Raw genomic sequence first — 19,040 nt, 5'->3', positions numbered from 1 at the left:
TGCATTTATAAGGCTTGCATACCTACATTGTCAGTAAAGTTCCTCCTAAATCATTTAAGTTTTAAGTGGTATGTATGAATTTTGGCATGTGCTGGAAGACATGCTGAGCTGTAGGTACATAAAATCACCTTGGCCAGAACTTCCATGCGCATTGCCTCCTTCGGTGGCTAAGCCGGAGCAGATGTCAGAAGACAAAGAGGCCTTGACTGAGCAGGGTTGCTGTGTCTGAACTGAATTTCCAAATGTGGCTGATGCGGAGGAAGTTACTGCTGTTGCTTCAGTTGAACCAGCATGAGTTTTAGTTGTTTCTTTGGGAAGGGACTCTTTGCAGTCTGACAGATTACCTAAAGAAACAAACAAAATTGCAAATGCCACCATAAGGAAACTACTACAGAAAAATCAACCTTGTGTAACTGGTAGTTTGCCACTGAGAGGAACAGCATCGTAAAATTCTAAAGAACTGGTAGAAACATACATCTTTATGGGAAAAACTGCATCTGAAAAGAATTTACATACTCCCCCATACCTGCCCAGCGTCTGCAAGATGAAAAGCCAGCCCATCCAATAGGGTTAATTTTTATGCAACGCCATTAGGTCACTTTTCAGAGACAGCTGTGAACTCAAGAAAAGCATTGTTCTAAAAGTTGCAGAAGTGCCTCAATAGGAGATGGAACACATTCTAGAAAGATGGAGCGGGATTAGTGAGACCCTACACCCAACTATGGAACGTATAAGGGAGTGGACAAACTGGAGAACGATTGAGTGAGAAGCAAAGCGAGATGAACAGAACGTTAGAAAGGCAGGACTGGGAAAAAATATCAGGTTTTAAAACCAGAAGAACTTTGAAATTCACTTGGGAGATGGAATGAAAGCTAGCAAAGCTGACTGAGGATGGGAGTGATATAATCAGAATACATCAGTAGTAATGTCAGAGACCTCCTGAAGCTGCAAAAGGATTTAAGAAAGCTAAAGAAGCAGCCATTTCAATAGTCATGAAGGAGAGTGATTAAGGCATGAATAAAGGATTTATTCAAAATCAAGGAAGCTGGTCAGCTTCCTACAGCTTAGCTGAAAAAGGGAAAACGATAGAAAGGGAGATGCATGAGGGAAAGTGTGCAGCAGAAAAGCATTCCAATCAGCAAGGCTTAAAGATGAGTGATAGTGGAGACAGAATTACCTGACAAGACAAGGCAGAAAGAGGCTCTGACTTTGTGAAACATTCAGCTAGTGAGGGAGATGGTATGCTGATGTGAGACAAGTGAGAGGTCAGAGCAGGCTGAGAGTGGGGTGTTGTTGGCATGGAAGGAAAGGAAAGGAAAAGAGTAGAGACATCCCGGAGATGGTCTACAGACTAAAAACACATGGACATGAGGGTTAGATACCATCATAGGGAACTCCATATGGGAAGGAAGGAGGCAGTAAGGCATCCACCAGAAATAAGCAAAGGAGTTGCTAAAACGGGAAGGTTTAAAAGAGAAGAGGAGTTTGCTGGAGACACTGACTCATACAAAGTGGATCATGACATGTCAGTCTTAACTCTGAATGTCCTTGCTTTTGCTATCTTAATTTAGATTCTGGTTTTTTGTAAAAGAAAAAAAAAGTCTATAATAAAAACTGACATAATGCAATTCACATTGGTACAGAACTGCAGTCAATGGAAAGACGACCTATCGAATTTGAAGTATACCCCCAAGAGAGGAAGAGCTAGTTTGCCATCACAGACTTCAAATGAACTAAGTTCAGCAGGAATTACTCGTATTCTGCAGAAGAAGAATTGGGCACTGCCTATCTAAGTTCCCCTACTCAATTACTATTTTATTACTTTTCCAAACAGATAATGCCAAAGACTGACTGCTGTTGGTCACGCAATCCTGATCACAGATTTCGCATCCATATTAACAAGTATTAGAAAACCCCTCAACACCTACCTGAAGTGAAAGGCATCAATCACAGCTTTAATTTGTTTTTTGGCAAGTCCAATCCAATCTTTTAGAGCATCTTTTAGAAAAGAGAGATCACAAAACGCCATACACTCAATGCAGACTAACAGTATCTAAACCATAAATACAAACATGGATAAATTACCTTAGGGAGAAAGATGGGAAAACAAATGGATTTAGGTTCTATCCCAAACTAAAACTGAATTGTGACATTGTTATTTTATTTGGCAAGCACTGAGAGCATGTTCGATACCTACACATAAAATACTAACTGCTTCAGAGGAAGAAATCTGCACTAGGTGGTTATGGAACAGCTCGTGAATAGGGAAAACATTTCTTTCCAAACCTGAGTCAGAGGTCAGCTTATGGCCTGAAGCATGAGGGTTTATATCGCCTCAAAAACTCTTGATTAATTTTTCTTTGTTTTCAATTCTTCCTATTTTAATGCTGGGCGGGTTTTTTTAACCTATATAAATGTACAATGCATTTTTTGGAATCCTGCTGGGGGTGAATTATATCCAAGTAATCACACATTACATTTATTTTGTTTTCTTCTTATCTCATCATTGCTGGCAGAATATTACCTTTTCATATAACCAAGCACTACAGTTAATGCAGGGAAGCCATGGGATCAGTACTGGGCAGCTGCAATAAGAGGAGATCACAGAGAGATCTCTTAAAAGTTGTCTACAGTAGGATGTTTCAATCACTGTAATAAAATTATTATTTCACCTTTCATTGCCTTCACCCAAATTCAGTATAATTGCCTAGCTGGTCAGGGACAGAAAATAAAATACAGGTGCTCCTTATACTTGATAGGATACAAGGTTTTAAACCAGTGGGACCTACTTGTGTTGGAAGGTGCAATTTTGAGCTGCTGAACCAGAGGATTCCATAGTTTCCCAGATTTTAATTTATTTTTGCTGGTTCTTCGCCGCCGGCCACTTGGTGGGGCTGAGTGAAGAAAACCCACTTTGGGTGGCAATGGTTTGCCCAGCCGGACGTACAAAGCCTCGATCTCATTCTTCTGTTGAGTCTGCAGTTCAGCAATTTCTTTCAAGTGCCTAACAAAAAATAAAATAAAAGGACATCATGCTAGCTACTTGTCTGAGAAAATGCCAGACCCAGATGGCATTTACAGTTATAAAAAAAAACCCCTCATGTTGTACAGCAAGCTATTCCTCATCCAAGAGCATGTACATGTGTAAACATTCCACATAGGAAACGCCATCTAACCCTGTATGCACAGACACGAAGAAAATGAGTTTCAATTCGCTGCTTTAAATTTACTCTTCGAGGATTAGGTTATACAGAGACTCCGGTAAAAAGAGGATTTTCAGAATCCAAAGCGAACGTGATTGGTTTGGATACAAGATCTGAATTTAACTCAAATGTTTCCAGAACTTCTGTCCCTTCAAAACAGTGCTAAAAAAAAGTTGTCTCTAGAAGTATAGTTAAAATAACTGGGAGAAGTGCTGCAGGACAAAAAGCAAAAGTAAGTGTTTAAATTAATACAGTGACACAAGAACCTAAATGGTCACGTTTCTTATAATGCAGGATGGATTGCATCTAAATACCCTTTGAACACACACTGAATTGTTTTCTAGAACACCCTTATATTCCAAGTTAAATTCTAACTTTACAGTAAGATTGGGAACCACTGCTTCCATTTTTCTCCCATCACATGCTTAGAGAAAAAGAACCATGAGTTCTGGGGACTAGCCATGTGACAGAGTTTCATTTCAGGCTCACCACTTCAAATCCAGCCTAGGTCAGCAGTTGGGCTGTTAACATTTGACTGCTCAGGGGTCCAGTCATGTGTGACATAAGCTGGATGTCTTCATCCAGTTCCTCTTGGATAGGTATCTACTTAAAAAGTGAGTCCAAAGGTAATGGTCGGATTGAAATAAGCCTGAACTAGCCTCTAACCCCAAAGATGACCCAGGACTGAGGCACTCTGGACAGGGTAACGTGGGGAAAGAGCTGCACTACTGCTACCTATCCCATACCAGGAGAATTCATTCTTTAGGGTTTTCTATCCAGCACCTTTAGGGATTACTGTATTTACTTTAAAAAAAAAAAGAGAACAATGCCACTGAGAGGGAAATGGCATTCACTTTGCACAGCATAGCCGGTATGAAGCACTTCTCCAACTTGAATACACTGAAAGGTGCTCAAAAGAGGAGTTTAATAACAACTGGCTTTCTGGAGTTTACTGCTCATGTAAGTTTGCAACCAACTCACTGAAGAGGTCATGTTATCTGTGACATGCTATCATGTTCTATAGGGTATGACAGAGAATTACTTTTGGGAGACACCACCATAAGCAGTATGCTAAGAGATGCTAAATGTAATTTAATTTACTATTCCAGATGCATTTTGATAGCAAGAAGTACTTTATACAAGGATACATTGAACTGCTTGGATGAGGAGAGTGAATTCTGGTTTATTGTAGATGTGAGCTGCAAAACCTACAATTTTTTATAATCCCCTGTGCTTCTTATGATCTACACAGCCCTGACATGCTTTTCCCCCTCTCCAAGCAGGTCGTCTTCTGCTTGTGTTTACATTAGAAAAATCAGGTCTTGTTTGCAGTGGTTTTGCTAGAGGGCTCTACAGACAACTGTATATCTAGTAGGTTTATGACACCACAATAGACTGATGTCTTAGTCTGTGAGTGCAGGAGGTTGTTTTTTTTTTTTTGGTTACACTTGTTTAAAACTTGGTTGTCCGTTTTGTTAACATGTATTTCATTAAAAAAGCTTTTCAGGTCTTAATATTTCATAAAGCAGCAAAAAAGGACACAAAAGCCACTTCCCCCAGACCCATTTTGCCAGTGACATTGAAAGCTAGTTAGAAAAGACCAAGCAGCGATAAATAAGGAAAACTAAAAAAGGAGGATCCCATTATTGGTGACTCCGACTGAAGAAGGCGGCGCCTGACAAAAAGAAAAACATTTTGCTCAGGGAGAGACTCAAATCCAAATGCTGGCAACAGACATTGCCAAACTTTAGGTAAATTTGAATCCAGATCCAAACAGTGCAGCTCAGAAACACGACTCCCTCCTATATGACAGGATCATGAATATTTCTCCCAATTAAATCAGAAGTTGTAGTTATTATAAAAACAAACTTTTAGTAAATGGGCTTTAGCAACAAAAAAATATCTGCTTCTGGGAAGGGGAAATCTCAAAAGCTCCAGCTAAGTAACCAGATTATTCCTGATTATCTTTTATTTGCATTGAAGTAACACCCAGAGCTCTCAGACTGGGGCCTCATTGGGCTGTGTGCTGAACAAACATCAGGGACATTTCCTGCCCTGAAGTTAACTGAATTCTTTGGTTAGGAAATTGGGGCTAAATTGGTTCTCTCTGGCTCAGAACACACACATATAGGCTTTTGAGGTATTTTGGTATTTTCATGTCTAGCTGGAACTAAGGCCATGTCTATGGTGCTGCAGCTCTACCGCTACAGTGTGGACACTTCCTACATCATCAGAATGCAGTTTTCCGTCAATGTAGTTAACCCACCTCTCCGAGAGGCAGTCGCTAGGTTAACAGAAGCATTCTTCTGTCAGCCTAGCCATGTCTACACCAGGGTTATGTCAACCTAACTATGGCACTCAGGGGACAAAATTTTTTCACAGTCCTGAGATGTGCAGCAAGGCCGATCTATTTTTTAAGTGTAGACCAGGCCTAAGAAATACAAAGGTGCATAAAAAGAAAGGAATGATTAAGAAAAGTTGGGGTTCTGTAACTGTCACCATTGTGATTCGGGTTCAGTATGAATTTTGCAGGAAGGGGTGGCATTTTCTCTTAATGAGTTTACTCATTGCTGCTGTACACACACAGTTTACTATGTGTGGAGATGCTTTTTAGGTAGTCTAAACATATGTCAAGTATCCAGCATTGTTTTAAAATCCAACATACTTCTCTCTCAGGTTTTGCAGTTCTTTCTTCATATCTGCATCTTCAAATTCCGAGTCATTGTCGCTGCTCATGTAGGATGACTGAGAGTGGAAGGATGTTATATTGATAGTGGGAATTTTTGTTCCCTGACCATTACGCAAATCAGGGCCCAGTGCACTAGTCTTTCCAGATCTTTGCAGAACAGAAGCTGCCTTTTTTGTGATGTCATTGGCTGCACCACTGCTCTTCAGGGACGGCTGAACAGCAACAGACTTCCTTTGGAGAGACTCGTCACCAGAATCACTGGACCCATGGTCAGAAAGGACGTCAAGAAAAGATGCCGTTTGCACTCGCCGTACTGATGTCTTTAGGTCAGGACTTGAGGGAAGCTCATCCAAATAAACATCAGGTGGTGCAGAGTACCTTAAGCAGTGTGGCAATGTTAAAGTTAATTCATCGTGGGTACTGATCACTGAAAACCTGCCAATAGTTTTGGCTGGTGTACTATTATCATGCCCTTCAGACTGTTTTCCATAGGAACCAGGGTCTACAAAGTCATTCCTTTGAAGGTTATTTATCTCCCTATCTGTTGTAGAAGTCTGTATTAAGTTCTCTGTAGGTGCAGATGAAGTTTTGATCTTTGCCTCCTCATTCCTTTTAGAAGTTTCCATTTGTTCAGGTATGGTTGTTGATGCAGGAGCAACCTAGAAAAAGAATGAGGGAGATTAATTTTGAGTGTAAGTGTGGCAGACAGACATACAACTATTTATAGTTTCACATTACCTGAAAAAGACCTTTTGTTGGAACAGCAGAAGTTGAAGAAATATTTGCAGCTGAACCTGTTTCATAAATTGGAAAATAAAAAAAATTAACTGAATACGTGTCTGAATGGAAAGGTTTTAGCCTAAAAAATGGAAAGCAACACTAGATCCAAAATCCATTATTAAATAAAATTTGCATTGGAACAATACATGATTCAACTGCAAATCTATATAATTTAGACCATAATTAGGATAATCAAATGCAAGATTTACTTAAAATATTTCAAAAGCCATAGTGCAGGTACTATAAAATATCCCTTAGTAGAAACTCAGACTCAGTGCAATGATCTGGGCAGTCTAGATAAAGACAGGTCTGAAAAAGTTCTGAAGACAAAAATGTAGTTGTGTACTGTATGCAGAACTCAAGTTACAAAGGTACTTTTGAGGTCTGCAACAGAGAAATAGTTGTCTGAACATGTAATTGAGCAGTGTGCATAAGACAAGCAGGATTTGACCATAGCTGGAAAGTCTTTTTTCATATCTTTCACCCGGATCAAATTTGAACAACATATTGCTGAAGGTGGTAACTACAGACTCAAATAGTGGTCATTTGGACCACAATAGCACTATATGAGAAGCAAAATATCTTCCTGATGACATACAAGATAGAATTTAACCTCCAGGCCATTATGCTTTTTCAAAGTTAAACCAATGAATGGAAATCTTTCAAGAATGCAGAGTGAACATAAGGTAAGAATGTCATTTTGCAGTTCTGAAGTCATGAAATATATGCATCTCTTTATGGCATATTGAAATTAATATGAAAACCTAGGGCAAAATTCCCCTCTCCTCCTGGTTTTAGACTGGTGCAACTTCAGTGACTTAAACGAAATTTCCGATGATTGACAAAATTCTAAGAATAGCATCAGGCCTCCTTAATATTTAAGTTAGGAAGGGATACTTACACTACAGTGATGGGGTTCTTTGAGATGCGGTACTCAGGGTAAATCCACTGAAGGTGCACACATGCCTCCTGCATGTGAAATTGAAGGTTTTTTTTTTTTTTTTAAATGGCAGTGTCTGTCAGGGCCACGCATGTGCCCTGTGCCTCCTGGTGCAAGGGCACAGACCCTTCCTTAGCTCCCTCACAATTCAAGGGCTGTGTTACCATGAGGACTCTGAAAAGCTAAGATGAAGGGCGCATTGTGGGATTCACACCGACTGCATCAAAGAACCATGGCTACTGTACGGTAAGTAACCAGTCTTTCTTTGCGAATGTCAGTGTGGAATCCTCTGTAGGCTACTAGTGAGTAGAAACCCTCCTGGACAGTGGGAACAAGGAGTTACAGCTGCATCAGTCAAACGGCAATTAAAGAACATCTGACCTGCCTGCCACGTGCAGGGTAAAATGTTTCACAAGAGTCAGTGGGTTGCTCCATGTTGAATGATCTCAGAGGCTGGAACATTCCTGAAGGGGATGGAAGACGCTGCTTGTGTGCCTGAGGGCATCTGGAGATGCTCATGGTGAGATGATTTGGTATTTCAATGGGCTGGATATAGTCACAAAGAGGTGGTGAGACTGCCTAAAGGGCTTGGTCTTGTTAAAAGTAACAGAACAAAGCTCCAGGCACATCTAAAGTATACAGCTTCTTTCTCCAGGCATTGAGTGCAACGTTGGGAAGAAGGCTAGCAAGGTGATTCATTGGTTCACATGGAATTTGGAAACCACCTTAGGGATGAACACGTGGTGTGGTCTCAACACCACCTTGTTCCTGTGAAAGGACGTATAAAGAGCTACCAGGGCGTGGAGCTCACTAAAGCTCTGTGCCAAGGTGATAGCAACCAGAAAATCCATCTTGATGGTAAGGCGGCGTGCTGCGCAGTCTGACGGGTTCAAAAGGAGGCTCCATGAGTTTTAGGAGGACAGTGTTGAGGTACCACATAGGAGTTGGGTCGCTAACCAATGGGCAAGTATGCAGGAGGCCCTTGAGACATTTTGATTTCGTCAGATGGTAGGATTGTACTGAAGCATGGCACACTTACATTGCCACAAGGCAGACCTGGACAGAGCTAACTGCCAGTCCAGCCTGTTTCAGCTCCAGCATAAAGTCTAGGCTCTTTGGTATCAGGATGTCTACTGGTTCTAGATCTCACTGGGCTACCTGCATTGAGAACCTCTTCCTTTCTGAAGGGGAGATCATCCTAGTGGATGGTTTCCTGCTCTGTATAAGAATGTCCTGAATCTGCAGGGAGCAGTCTCTGTCAGCAGTGTTCAACCAGGCAACACCCAAGCCGTCAGGTGCAACAACCAGGTGCGGTATCTGAACTTGGCTCTGAAATACTATGTCTGCGCAGACTGGGAGGTGTATAGGAGATTGCTTGGATATCTGCAATCAGTCTGACAGCCAAAACTATCTCTACCAGTAAAGGACTAACAGAGTGATTATAGACTCATCTCACCTGATCTAGGAATCAGTGGAAAGGCGTATAGCTCGAGACCAATGGAGGAGAAAGGCATTTGGTAACAAACCCAAGTTCATGCACTCTCTGAAACAGAAGTTTGAACATTTGGTGTGGTCCTCTGTGGTACAAACAAGTCCATTATGCGAGTTCCCCATTGACTGAATATGATGGACTTTCAGAGTGAAAACTCATGGTTGGTGATCAGTTGTTGGCTCAAGAAGTCTGAGGTCATTGCTGACCCCTGGTAGGTGAAGAGCCAACAGGGTTATCCCTGAGAGCTGGGAGGGTCCCAGAGCTCAGGCTGCAGCCCAAGCCTCTACACAGCAATTAAACAACCCCTTAGCCCGGGCCCTTTAGCCCCAGTCAAGCGGTGTGAGCCAGTCGTGGGTGTTTAATTGCAGTGCAGACATACCTAAGGAGTCCTAGTTGAAAGAACAGGGACAGGATGTATTCTAAGGCTGTTACAGTCTCCTACTGGGACCTGCTTCTGATCAGCGAGTCGTCCAGGTCTAGGTAGATGTGCATTCCACGCCTCCATAAATGCACTGTCACTACTCCTAGGCATTTTGCGAATACTCTTGGTGCTGTGGAGATTCCGAAGGACAGAACATTGCATTGGTAATAGTTGGGCCCCACTGTGAATCTTAGGTACTTTCTGTAGGCTGGACGGATAACTATATGGAAGTACGTATCCTGCAAGTCAAAAGCCACAAACCAGAATTGTGCTTGGAGAGATGGAGACAAGTGTTACGGTTCTGAACCCGAGATGGCGTATGTATTAAATGAGTCTCTTCAGGTCTAGGATAGGACGAAGGCACCTTTTGTTTTTCAGAAAGAGAAAATACCAGGAGTAGAAGCTTTTTCCCCTGAACTCTGGTGGAAGCTCCTCTATGGATCCTAGACAGAAGGCTGCTTCTGCTTGTAGCGGTCTTTTGCAAGATGGGTCCTTGAAGAGGGACGGGATAAAGGAGTGGAACTGGATGGGATAGCCACAGGTAAAATTTCTAGCACCCATCTGTCAGATGTCATGGTAGACAAAATGGGGTGAGGCAGCTTCTGAAGGCCAAGCTCCCTGGACTGGATCTGATGTGGCTCCTGACAGTCCTCTATAGATTGTTGTTGGGTTGTAGGTGAGAAGTGCATTGCTGAGGAGGAGGAAGGTTGGTGTCTCTCTGCTGTACCTTGGTCTCTTTTTGGCATGGTACTCAGGTTGCCTGGAATGGTACAATGGTGTAGTCTTTGGTTGAAGATACACATCCACAATTGGTCAATTCAGTCCATAGCGGAGATATGCTCTTGGATTCCTCGAGGATGCTGAACTCTCACACAGCAGCCTCTGCAAGTAATGCCTTCTACCATCTCGGCTTGGCTAGGAAACGCCATCCGATCTTAGTGAACAAAGACCCTCGTGATTACAGCAATGCTATATTCATGAACATGCTGACTTCAGCATTAAAGAAACCGCAACTAGTTCAGAATGCTGAAGCACAGCTCACCTCAGCAACACAGGGTAGCACAACCACGTCAAAGGACTCTCCGCTGACCACAGGGGAGAGGATTCGCTGCTTGAAGATGGAGAAAACGTATGCCCCAGTGATAGTGAGAAAGAATATGCCTCTTCCAGGTGTAGTGCTGAGGAATATGGGTGCTCTCAGTATCCGAATCCGTTCTGGTATCATAAGGTGCTTCGGCACCAATTACAGTCCTGGCTTTGCCAGAGATGCCTCCTCTGAAATAGGGGTCAACACTGAGAGGGGCTTCACTGGAGCTGGATGCTGGAGGACTCCGTGTTATAGGCTGCTCTGTATAACCAGCTCTCGACAACAAGCAGAAGCTTTACATGGTCTGTCCTTGTGGGAAGACACCGAGCTTCGCTTGGAGTTTATGCCTCTGTGTTTGGAGCCACTCCTCTTGGTTCTGGAGGTGTTGTTATTGGTGCCAGGTCTTTTCTCTGCACTGTCTTCTTCACAGCGGTCTTTGGTGTGACATGTCTGCTAGATGTCAGTGCTGGATGACACTGGCTCTTTGCTAGCCCAACTCTGGAGCTGGTCCCCTCAGGTTCTGAGGAGACCCTCATGGATTGCTCCAGGAGATGAAGCTTAAACCTGATGTCTCACGACTTACGCATCCTAGTGGAGGATGCAAGGCGCACTGAACATCTGCTGGGTATAGTGAACTCACCTAAACAGCAGGCACACCAACTGCGTCCATCTTTCAGGGTAATTAGTCCAACAGGGCTTGGAGCCTGTAGGTTTTGAGGCTGGCATGTCAAGCAGTTCTGTTTGTGTGTGCATGTAAGGGGTCTGTACAGGGGGAATCTGTCAGTGCTCGGTCCAGACAAGTTGATATATATCATGATAGTCGTATGTCAGAGTCAGAAGAGTTGTGAAGATTTGTAGTAAGTTTTTGTAGAAAATTTAGCCAAAGCCAAGAACTGATGGGGTCAAACACTTCACTGGTTCCATGTTGCTGCCACTGGTGGTAAGAAGGTACCGAGGTAGGGTTGTTGCCACCCCACCCTTTATGCCCTCAGAGAGAAGCATGAGAAAGCACAGGGTGCATACATGGCCCCAAAGGACACTTATTAAAAAATCCTCTAGTCTCAAGTGCATGAGGAGCATGTGCACCTACAGTGGGAACAATGCTGACACATACTTGAAGAACTGTGTGTTACTCTAACACATCAGCAGCAGCAGCAGGAGCTAAAGTCTCCAGAGTGCTCCGTCCTTAAAGGGGACAAAATCTTCCTGGACAGGTAAATCAGATTAGTTCCACATTCTGAACAATTTTAATATGGACTGCTGTGAAAAGTGTCATTGAATCCATCAACAGCTTAGTTGGAATGGAGTATGCCTGCCTTGATAGGCCTTCATGGTCATCCTCAATGATTCCTCGAGAACGCTACGGACCGACTCTTCTCTGCAGAGCCCACCCAAAATCCTGCTACCTTTAAGAACTCCATCCAGTGGAGTAAAGGAGATCTGGCTGGCTTTCTGCTCAGCCTGTGAACTGCAAACTTCAAAACACTATGGGAAAAGTGCAGTGTCTCACATGAAGGCCTCTGTACCTCACCCACGTGAAAGGACCTGCATTGCTTATTTACAGTATTATGTTTAAGTCTGTCCATGAGACTGTTTGCTTTTTGTATGTTTGATAAAAGTGACAGCAGAGTCAGATTTATTTTTTGTTTTGTGACAGCACCCAGCAGCCCAAGCCAGGTTCAGGTCCCCCTTGTGCTGGGTGCGGTTGTGAAGGTGTCCCAAGGAAAGTTAGTAAAAAGGGTGCATGAGCAAAGGGGCCCACAGGATAGTACAGAAATAGCATTGAAGTTACCACTGACAGCTAGTTTGAATTGTTAACTACCTTTTCTCCTCATCGACCCACCTCTCACTTCTGTGGAGCTGACACCGATGCTAGTCGTTTCGGACTTTTCCAACTTTAAGTAAAAAGAAACAAAATATAAAAGTGAATTTCAGTTTAACACACCCTCAAACAGGGAAGCCAATATACAGTCTCTGTCTCTGGAACTTGCTTCATATTTACATCATATCTTAGCACAAAGTTATTTTGTACAGGAATAAGTATTTTACATTCCTAGCGAAATTTGCCACCCATCTTCTTTTTCAGCCACACCATTCTTTTCTGGGGAGGGTGAATGAGGAGGAAGGTTTTAGAAGACTGCAGCATATACTAGTATGGAACGTTTGTAAATATGCACCAAGTTTAGCTATTCAAGTACACACTTATAAATGAGTATCTTGTGCTTTTTCAACCAGATTACATCCTAATACATATGAAATTTCACTGAAAAGTTAAGTAAATTACAATACAAATGTGTTATGTATCTGTGTTATTCTATGGCACACAATCTAATTGGGAGCACTCAATATTATGATGTTATTTATAATCCCTTTTATGGAGAATGAGCCTTCAGTACTTTAGAAACTGGCTTAGTAACATACACAGCGTACAAGGATATACCTTCATCAGTTGCTTAACTGCAACCACCTCTCTGTTGAAACATGGCATGGTTTTAATATTTTGTACAGTGAATCCAGTTGAAACTACATGGGGGGGCAGCTTTATTTTTGGTTGGGGGGATATAACCAACTCCAGAATACTGCTTTCCAACTAGGTTAAACGTCTCTGATCTAGCAGAAAGTGCTAGGGAATTTGTAATGATCCTAGAGCAGTGGCTTTCAACCTTTTTTTCATTTGCAGACCTCTAATAAATTTCAAATGGAGTTGCGGACCCCTTTGGAAATCTTAGCCATAGTCTGCGGACCCCAGGTTGAAATCCACTGTCCCAGAGCATTCATAGCCTCAGCGTCTCATCTGAATGACTGCATCTCGTTCTGCTTAGGGTCCCTTGTCGGGACACTGAATCATTAACGAGCCAAGCCGCCTACGGAACCACCAGCACCTTGCAGCACTGTGGCTTTTCCACAGCAGTCTGCCAACAAAGCGGTGACATAGCCTTCTCCTGCTGAGCTTATGAAAGGAGGCAAGATCCCATCTGGAAGCGGTATAAGCTTTATGCTAGAGAGTATCCAGCACTAGCTGGAGTGTCTGAGCAAAGTGAATGCCCATAATATGTTTAATTAGGGTTTTAAGTTAAGACTGGTTTCAGAAGGTAGCTATGATGCCCTTGCACAAATGTTATACAACTGGCAGGCAGGCAAGCAAGCAAGCAAAAAAATCTTGTGTTCTGTGCCCTGGGGGCAACTCACTTTTAAAGTGATGGCACTACAGGCCTCATCTAGGACCCAACGTACTTTAGCAGTCTGCTAGATATCACGGAATTAGTCACGGGGGCATAACGGAAGGCAAGGAAAGACTTTTATTATAGCTAGTAGCATGATAATGTCTACTAAGCACATTTATATTTATGAGGCACAATAACTTACCTGACTCTAGTTAAGTTATACATAGCTTTTCAGTTCCAGTTCACCTATTAATCTGACATTTCTGTTACAACCATATTGCTAGTATTTACATTTACTGAAAAATAAGTGTGCAGAAGTGATGGAGGGCAGGTAATCAATTTAAATGAATACATGGAAAATGATCTTGACAAATTGGAGAGCTGGTCTGAATTCAACATGATGAAATTCAGTATAGACAAGCGCAAAGTACTGCACTTAAGAAGGAAAAATCCAATTCACAACTACAAAATGGGGAAGACCTGTCGAGGTGGCAGTAAAGGATCTGGGGGTTATCGGGGACCACAAACTGAATACGAGTCATCAATGTGATGCAGCTTCATAAAAGTCTAATATGATTTTGGGCTGAACTAACAGGAGTGTCATTTGTAAGACACAGGAGATAACTGTCCCTCTCTACTTGGCACTGGTGAGGCCCCACCAGGAGCACTGTGTCCAATTCTGGGCACCACAATTTAGGAAGGATGTGGACAAATGGGAAAGAGTTCTGAGGAGATCAACAAAAATGACAAAAGGTTTAGAAAACCTGACCTAGGGGGAAAGGTTGAAAAAAACTGGGCACATTTAGTCTTGAGAAAAGACGACTGCAGGGCGACCTAATAGTCTTCTAATATTTTGCTAAGGGCTGTTATAAAGAGGTTGATGACCAATTGTCCTCCATGTCCACTGAAGGTAGGACAAGAAGTCAGGGGTTTAATCTGCAGCAAGGGAGATTTAGGTTAGATACTAGGAAAAACTTGCTAACTATAAAGGTAGTTAAGCTCTGGAACAGGCTTCCAAGGGAGGTTGTGGCATCCCCATCATTGGAAGCTTTTAAAAACAAGTTGGACAACCCCCTGTCGGGGATGGTCTAGATTTACTTGGTCCTGACACAGTGCAGGGGGCTGGACTTGATGACTTCTTGAGGTCCCTTCCAGCCTGACACTTCTATGATTCTATGCATGAATGAGGAACAGAAAATAATATACAGAGGCCAGATAGTGGAAAGAGGGTGATGTCTGCCTATCAAGGCTTAGATAAATGCTCAAAAAGGAGTAACCTCAGTTATCAACATCACTATGAATATATTTAACATTCTTAAACCACCATGACATATCACTTTTCCTCAGCTCTCTCGCTTTAGAAACAGGATTTAAAAAAAAGAAAAGAAAAAGACTGCATTGAAGGATTATATGAATTTTTGAACCCAAGAGTAAAGTTTAGTTTTCTCTAATGAATGGCTAGTGAAACACTTGTATGAGTCAGAATACATGTGACAAATTGAAAATAAAAGCAGTGCTGCACTATGGAAAGCAGTAAACAGAGAACCCAGACAGAAAGTAAGCTATTACGGCAACAAGCAATATAGAAATGCTTATAGATAGATGAATCTGCATATCCTACCATTGGCTCTTGGATTCTGAACTCTGTTCTGCTGTGGCCAGTGGCTGTAGCATTGTTCAGCATGGCAGACATTTCCATGGCTGCTGGATTTATGGGTATAAAAGGCACAGTCACAGCCTGACTAGCCAATACAGGGTAAGGTGGCATTTCAGAAGGTACAAGTGACACAAATTGATCCTGAGCAGCATTAGCGTCCTGGCAGGTGTCTGGGACATTAAGGCCTGGTTCTCTTAAATCCAATACAAGTGTGGGAATTAGTTCTTCATTAAAAGGCGGTAAGCTAGCCAACTCGCTCTCCCCATGCTCTAAAGGTACAAAGCTCTCTGGTGTCCCTGCTGATGCAGAAGATGTAGGAACACACTCTTGGTACAGCAAATTGCGCAACTTCTCATCGAGGCTTTTTATTGTGTTGTCAGCAAAATCAACTCTGGGTGGCCCTTCTCCATCTGACTCTACTGCACAAGGTGGCTGCAGCAGACCCATGCCAAGGCCAGCGCAGGTGACAGGCTGGGACTGGGTCAGCATTATATGTTGCTGGGATACAGCTACTGGTAGCTGGGGAGGACTTTGAAGCTGAGAGCCTGTCAGATTTAGAGGATCAGAGACAATACCCCCAGGAAGCAGCTGGTTCACCAAGGAATGCTGCATTACACCAGGCTGCCTGGCCTCTGACACATGGTGGATTTGTGGCGTAGGCTGGAGTTCCAAGACGACGGCATCAGAGAGAGCAGGAACGGGGCAGAATTCGGCTCCTTGCGCAGGAACCATTAGAATTGAGCTGGGTGGCCTGACAGTACAGCATGAGATCTCCACATCGGGAACACAAGCATCTTCATCCGTCTGCTGCAGTGTTTGCAGGGAGGATTTTGGAGCAAGCTGAGCATCAGAAGGCTCCTCTAGTGAAGCTGCATTGTGGGCAGAAGCATCAGGCTGACTGGGCATTACCAGGTGTAGTGGAGGATACTCTGGTTGACCTACATTAGCAACAAACTGTTCTGGGACATATGGAGCAGTTCCCGTTAGTGTTGCAGCTAAAATTTCTGCCTTAGTCTGTAAAACAGCTGACGACACTGCAGCAGGAACTTGTGCCAAAGGACCAGGTGTTCCACAGGGGCTGTCGTATACACTTGTTTGACTAGGGAGCTGGTGACAAAACAAGACACTAGGTGTGTCTGTCACGGCAGAGCTCATTTGCTGATCATCGGACTGTTCAGGATCTATAAGGAGTAAAAACACCAATTTCACCTTTTACAGGCTATACAGAGTGAACCATATAAAGTAACTGCAAAATTTCTTAGTCAAGTTTAAATACAGCAGGCCCTGAACTGCTAAATGTTTTCTGTTAGAAAACTAGTAACTCAATATTCAAATAAGGACCACAAATTGCAGACTACAGAAGATATTTCTGTAAAAAGGATGCAGCCTATGATAAACAGCTATGAATAGAACTTAAATTACAACACCTAACTCTTAACAGAGTTTAAGAACACTGGGACTTTTCTATAAATAATCAAAAGACCATCCACATTTTAGTTTAAAATTATATGCTCACATAAAATGTGTGATCCTACAGAAAAGCTCTTCATGCTGGATATGATCTATCCATTTTGAATGGGTACTGTGTATTGCACTCCATTGGCCATTAATAGTAATAATACACTATTTATGAACTACCTTGTTTCAGCAGCGTGGTAAATTGAGGTTCATAAAAAGGTCCATATCCTACACGACTTTTTAGACTGCAAATTATGTGGCCGATACTACAGGCTCGTTTTGCATTTGTACAAAGTTCTTAAAATTCAAGCACCTTTTGGGGCAAGGCTCCCATGCTATTCTGGACTACAGTGGTGCTCCCTAACTTGCTACCCCAAAATCCATGGCTGATGAACAACTAAGGTAAGAGCTGCCCTAAGCCAAGGAAGACACACCCATGAATGATTCCTTCCCTGGCCATGGCCTCCGAGTGAGCGGTGATGGCGAAGATCAAAACCAGAAGCAGGCATCATTTTTGCTGATTATTTTGGCGTTACGTGTAATCTGTGAATAACTTTTAGAAGAATAAACTTATTGCAGGAATTTGTTTGGCCACACAGCTTTGCTAACAACTAAAACCAAGCCACCGTACTTCCTCTGCAAGATTAGCCTATCTGGTTACCCCCACACAGGTGCTGTGGACGGCAGCAGTTTGAGGTGCAAAAAAGTAATTAAAGGAGAACTAACAGTGCCTGTGTTAGCATCTTTGGTATCCTATACTGGTCAGCTCATGAAGCAACACCACACACAATACTTTTCAGCCTCTGCCTCCCACCATGTTGCAGCTAAAAGGAAACAATCATGATGAAAGCATGGGAGGGTACAGGTAGAACTGACAACTGCCTCTAAGACGACAAGGTCAATGGCCCACACCCCTGTTCCCTGAGATAAACGAAAGCTTTAAAAGTTCATAAATACCTGGACCTTCTGGCTGTTTACTTTGAGGAACTGCTGGGGAGAATTCTGGTACTTCCTCAGTAGGGTTTTCCACAACAGGGCATATAATAAACCACCTTTTTCCAGTATGTAAAACTAATTGTGAAGAGCAAAATAAAGGGTTAACATTGTATTTGTTTTGGAGCATCTATACAGTACTTTAAGAAGCTGATCGGATCCAAATCAGACTTATTCTGGATGTGAAACTCCCACATTTTAGGAAGAGGCACGTGTCTCTACAGTATTCATGGAGATTAAAAATAATGATCTTACTGGACTCCCATAGCAAAAAAGTGATCTTGGGATGGAAAGAGTCCTCTGCCTTACAAGTGACTGTATTAGAGTGGGACCCAAGGCCAGATCCAATCTTGCTCACTGAAGTTGCTGGAACGACTCTCTTTGATTTAAATGATGTTTCGCTTAGGCTTAAAGTGAATTAATTGTACTGTAAAGAAGGTATTTATAATAGAAAAACTGTTTTTTTGGTAATGTTTTTTGCAACTTACTTTATCTATTTTCCTACATAGGTGGTGTTTTTTTACTACTGCTCTCCTACATTTATCTTGAACTTTTACGTCCTCATTTAAATATATCAAATTACTCAGTTTTCAAAATTCTATTTACAAACCAGTAAAGGCAAACAGTATACTTTAAGACTGGCCAGCAAGTGTGAACTATCGAAGAGGAGCCAGGCAGACTGCGGACACCATTGTTTGGGAGGAACACCATTGTTTTCAGTCACTGAAGCATGTTGTGCGGCCCAAAAGAGGTTTTACACACACAAACTCAGAAGTGCCTGGCAAATAGAGGTGTGTACAACACATGACCACATACAGTTTGGAAATGAGGTTTAAACAGGATATGGTTTTATTCCCTTCTCCAGTTTAGAGAGGGAGTAAAAGCCCACACTGATACCTTCCCCTTCTCTTGGAAAGAGATAATATACCAAACACATCCAAAAGAATAAGACTTCTCACTGGTAAGAGAGTTGGCTGAAACTTCCTGGTTACCAAATTCAATTGCATCTGCAAACATTAAGGCTGGAAGAGCCAATCTCTGTTAACTTCCTTTTGCAAGCTTAATTATTGTTGAGAACAAAAGAGTACATTTATGAAAGTCTCGTCTCTTCCTGCTCAACCCCACTTCCAGTTTGGAGGTACCGGGGATCATCGTC

General features: G+C 42.5%; 1 protein-coding gene across 22 annotated transcripts in view; it reads right to left on the bottom strand.

Moving 5' to 3' along the window:
• The window catches only part of WNK2 (WNK lysine deficient protein kinase 2), a 171,632-nt gene that overhangs the window by 32,675 nt on the left and 119,917 nt on the right, over positions 1–19,040 (bottom strand). For 18 of the 22 annotated variants that reach the window (XR_012159824.1, XM_073351599.1, XM_073351598.1 and 15 more), the window contains 7 exons: positions 17,849–17,962; positions 15,398–16,614; positions 12,435–12,507; positions 6,631–6,686; positions 5,869–6,551; positions 2,790–3,004; positions 129–344 (listed from right to left, as the gene is read on the bottom strand). Coding sequence is in view for 21 of the 22 variants with exons in the window: in XM_073351599.1 (XP_073207700.1) it covers positions 129–344; positions 2,790–3,004; positions 5,869–6,551; positions 6,631–6,686; positions 12,435–12,507; positions 15,398–16,614; positions 17,849–17,962 (2,574 nt within the window). In the remaining variant the exon portion in view is untranslated. Of the gene's footprint in view, positions 1–128; positions 345–1,928; positions 2,054–2,789; positions 3,005–5,868; positions 6,552–6,630; positions 6,687–12,434; positions 12,508–15,397; positions 16,615–17,848; positions 17,963–19,040 lie in introns of those variants that run through there. The other 4 variants (XM_073351600.1, XM_073351581.1, XM_073351601.1 and 1 more) reach the window with 4 other exon arrangements.

Source organism: Lepidochelys kempii, chromosome 7, assembly GCF_965140265.1.
Source record: "Lepidochelys kempii isolate rLepKem1 chromosome 7, rLepKem1.hap2, whole genome shotgun sequence".
In the NCBI taxonomy this organism is placed as follows: Eukaryota; Metazoa; Chordata; order Testudines; family Cheloniidae; genus Lepidochelys; species Lepidochelys kempii.
The sequence above is the reverse complement of the archived record's forward strand: the minus strand, read 5'-3'. Positions and strand labels throughout refer to the sequence as shown.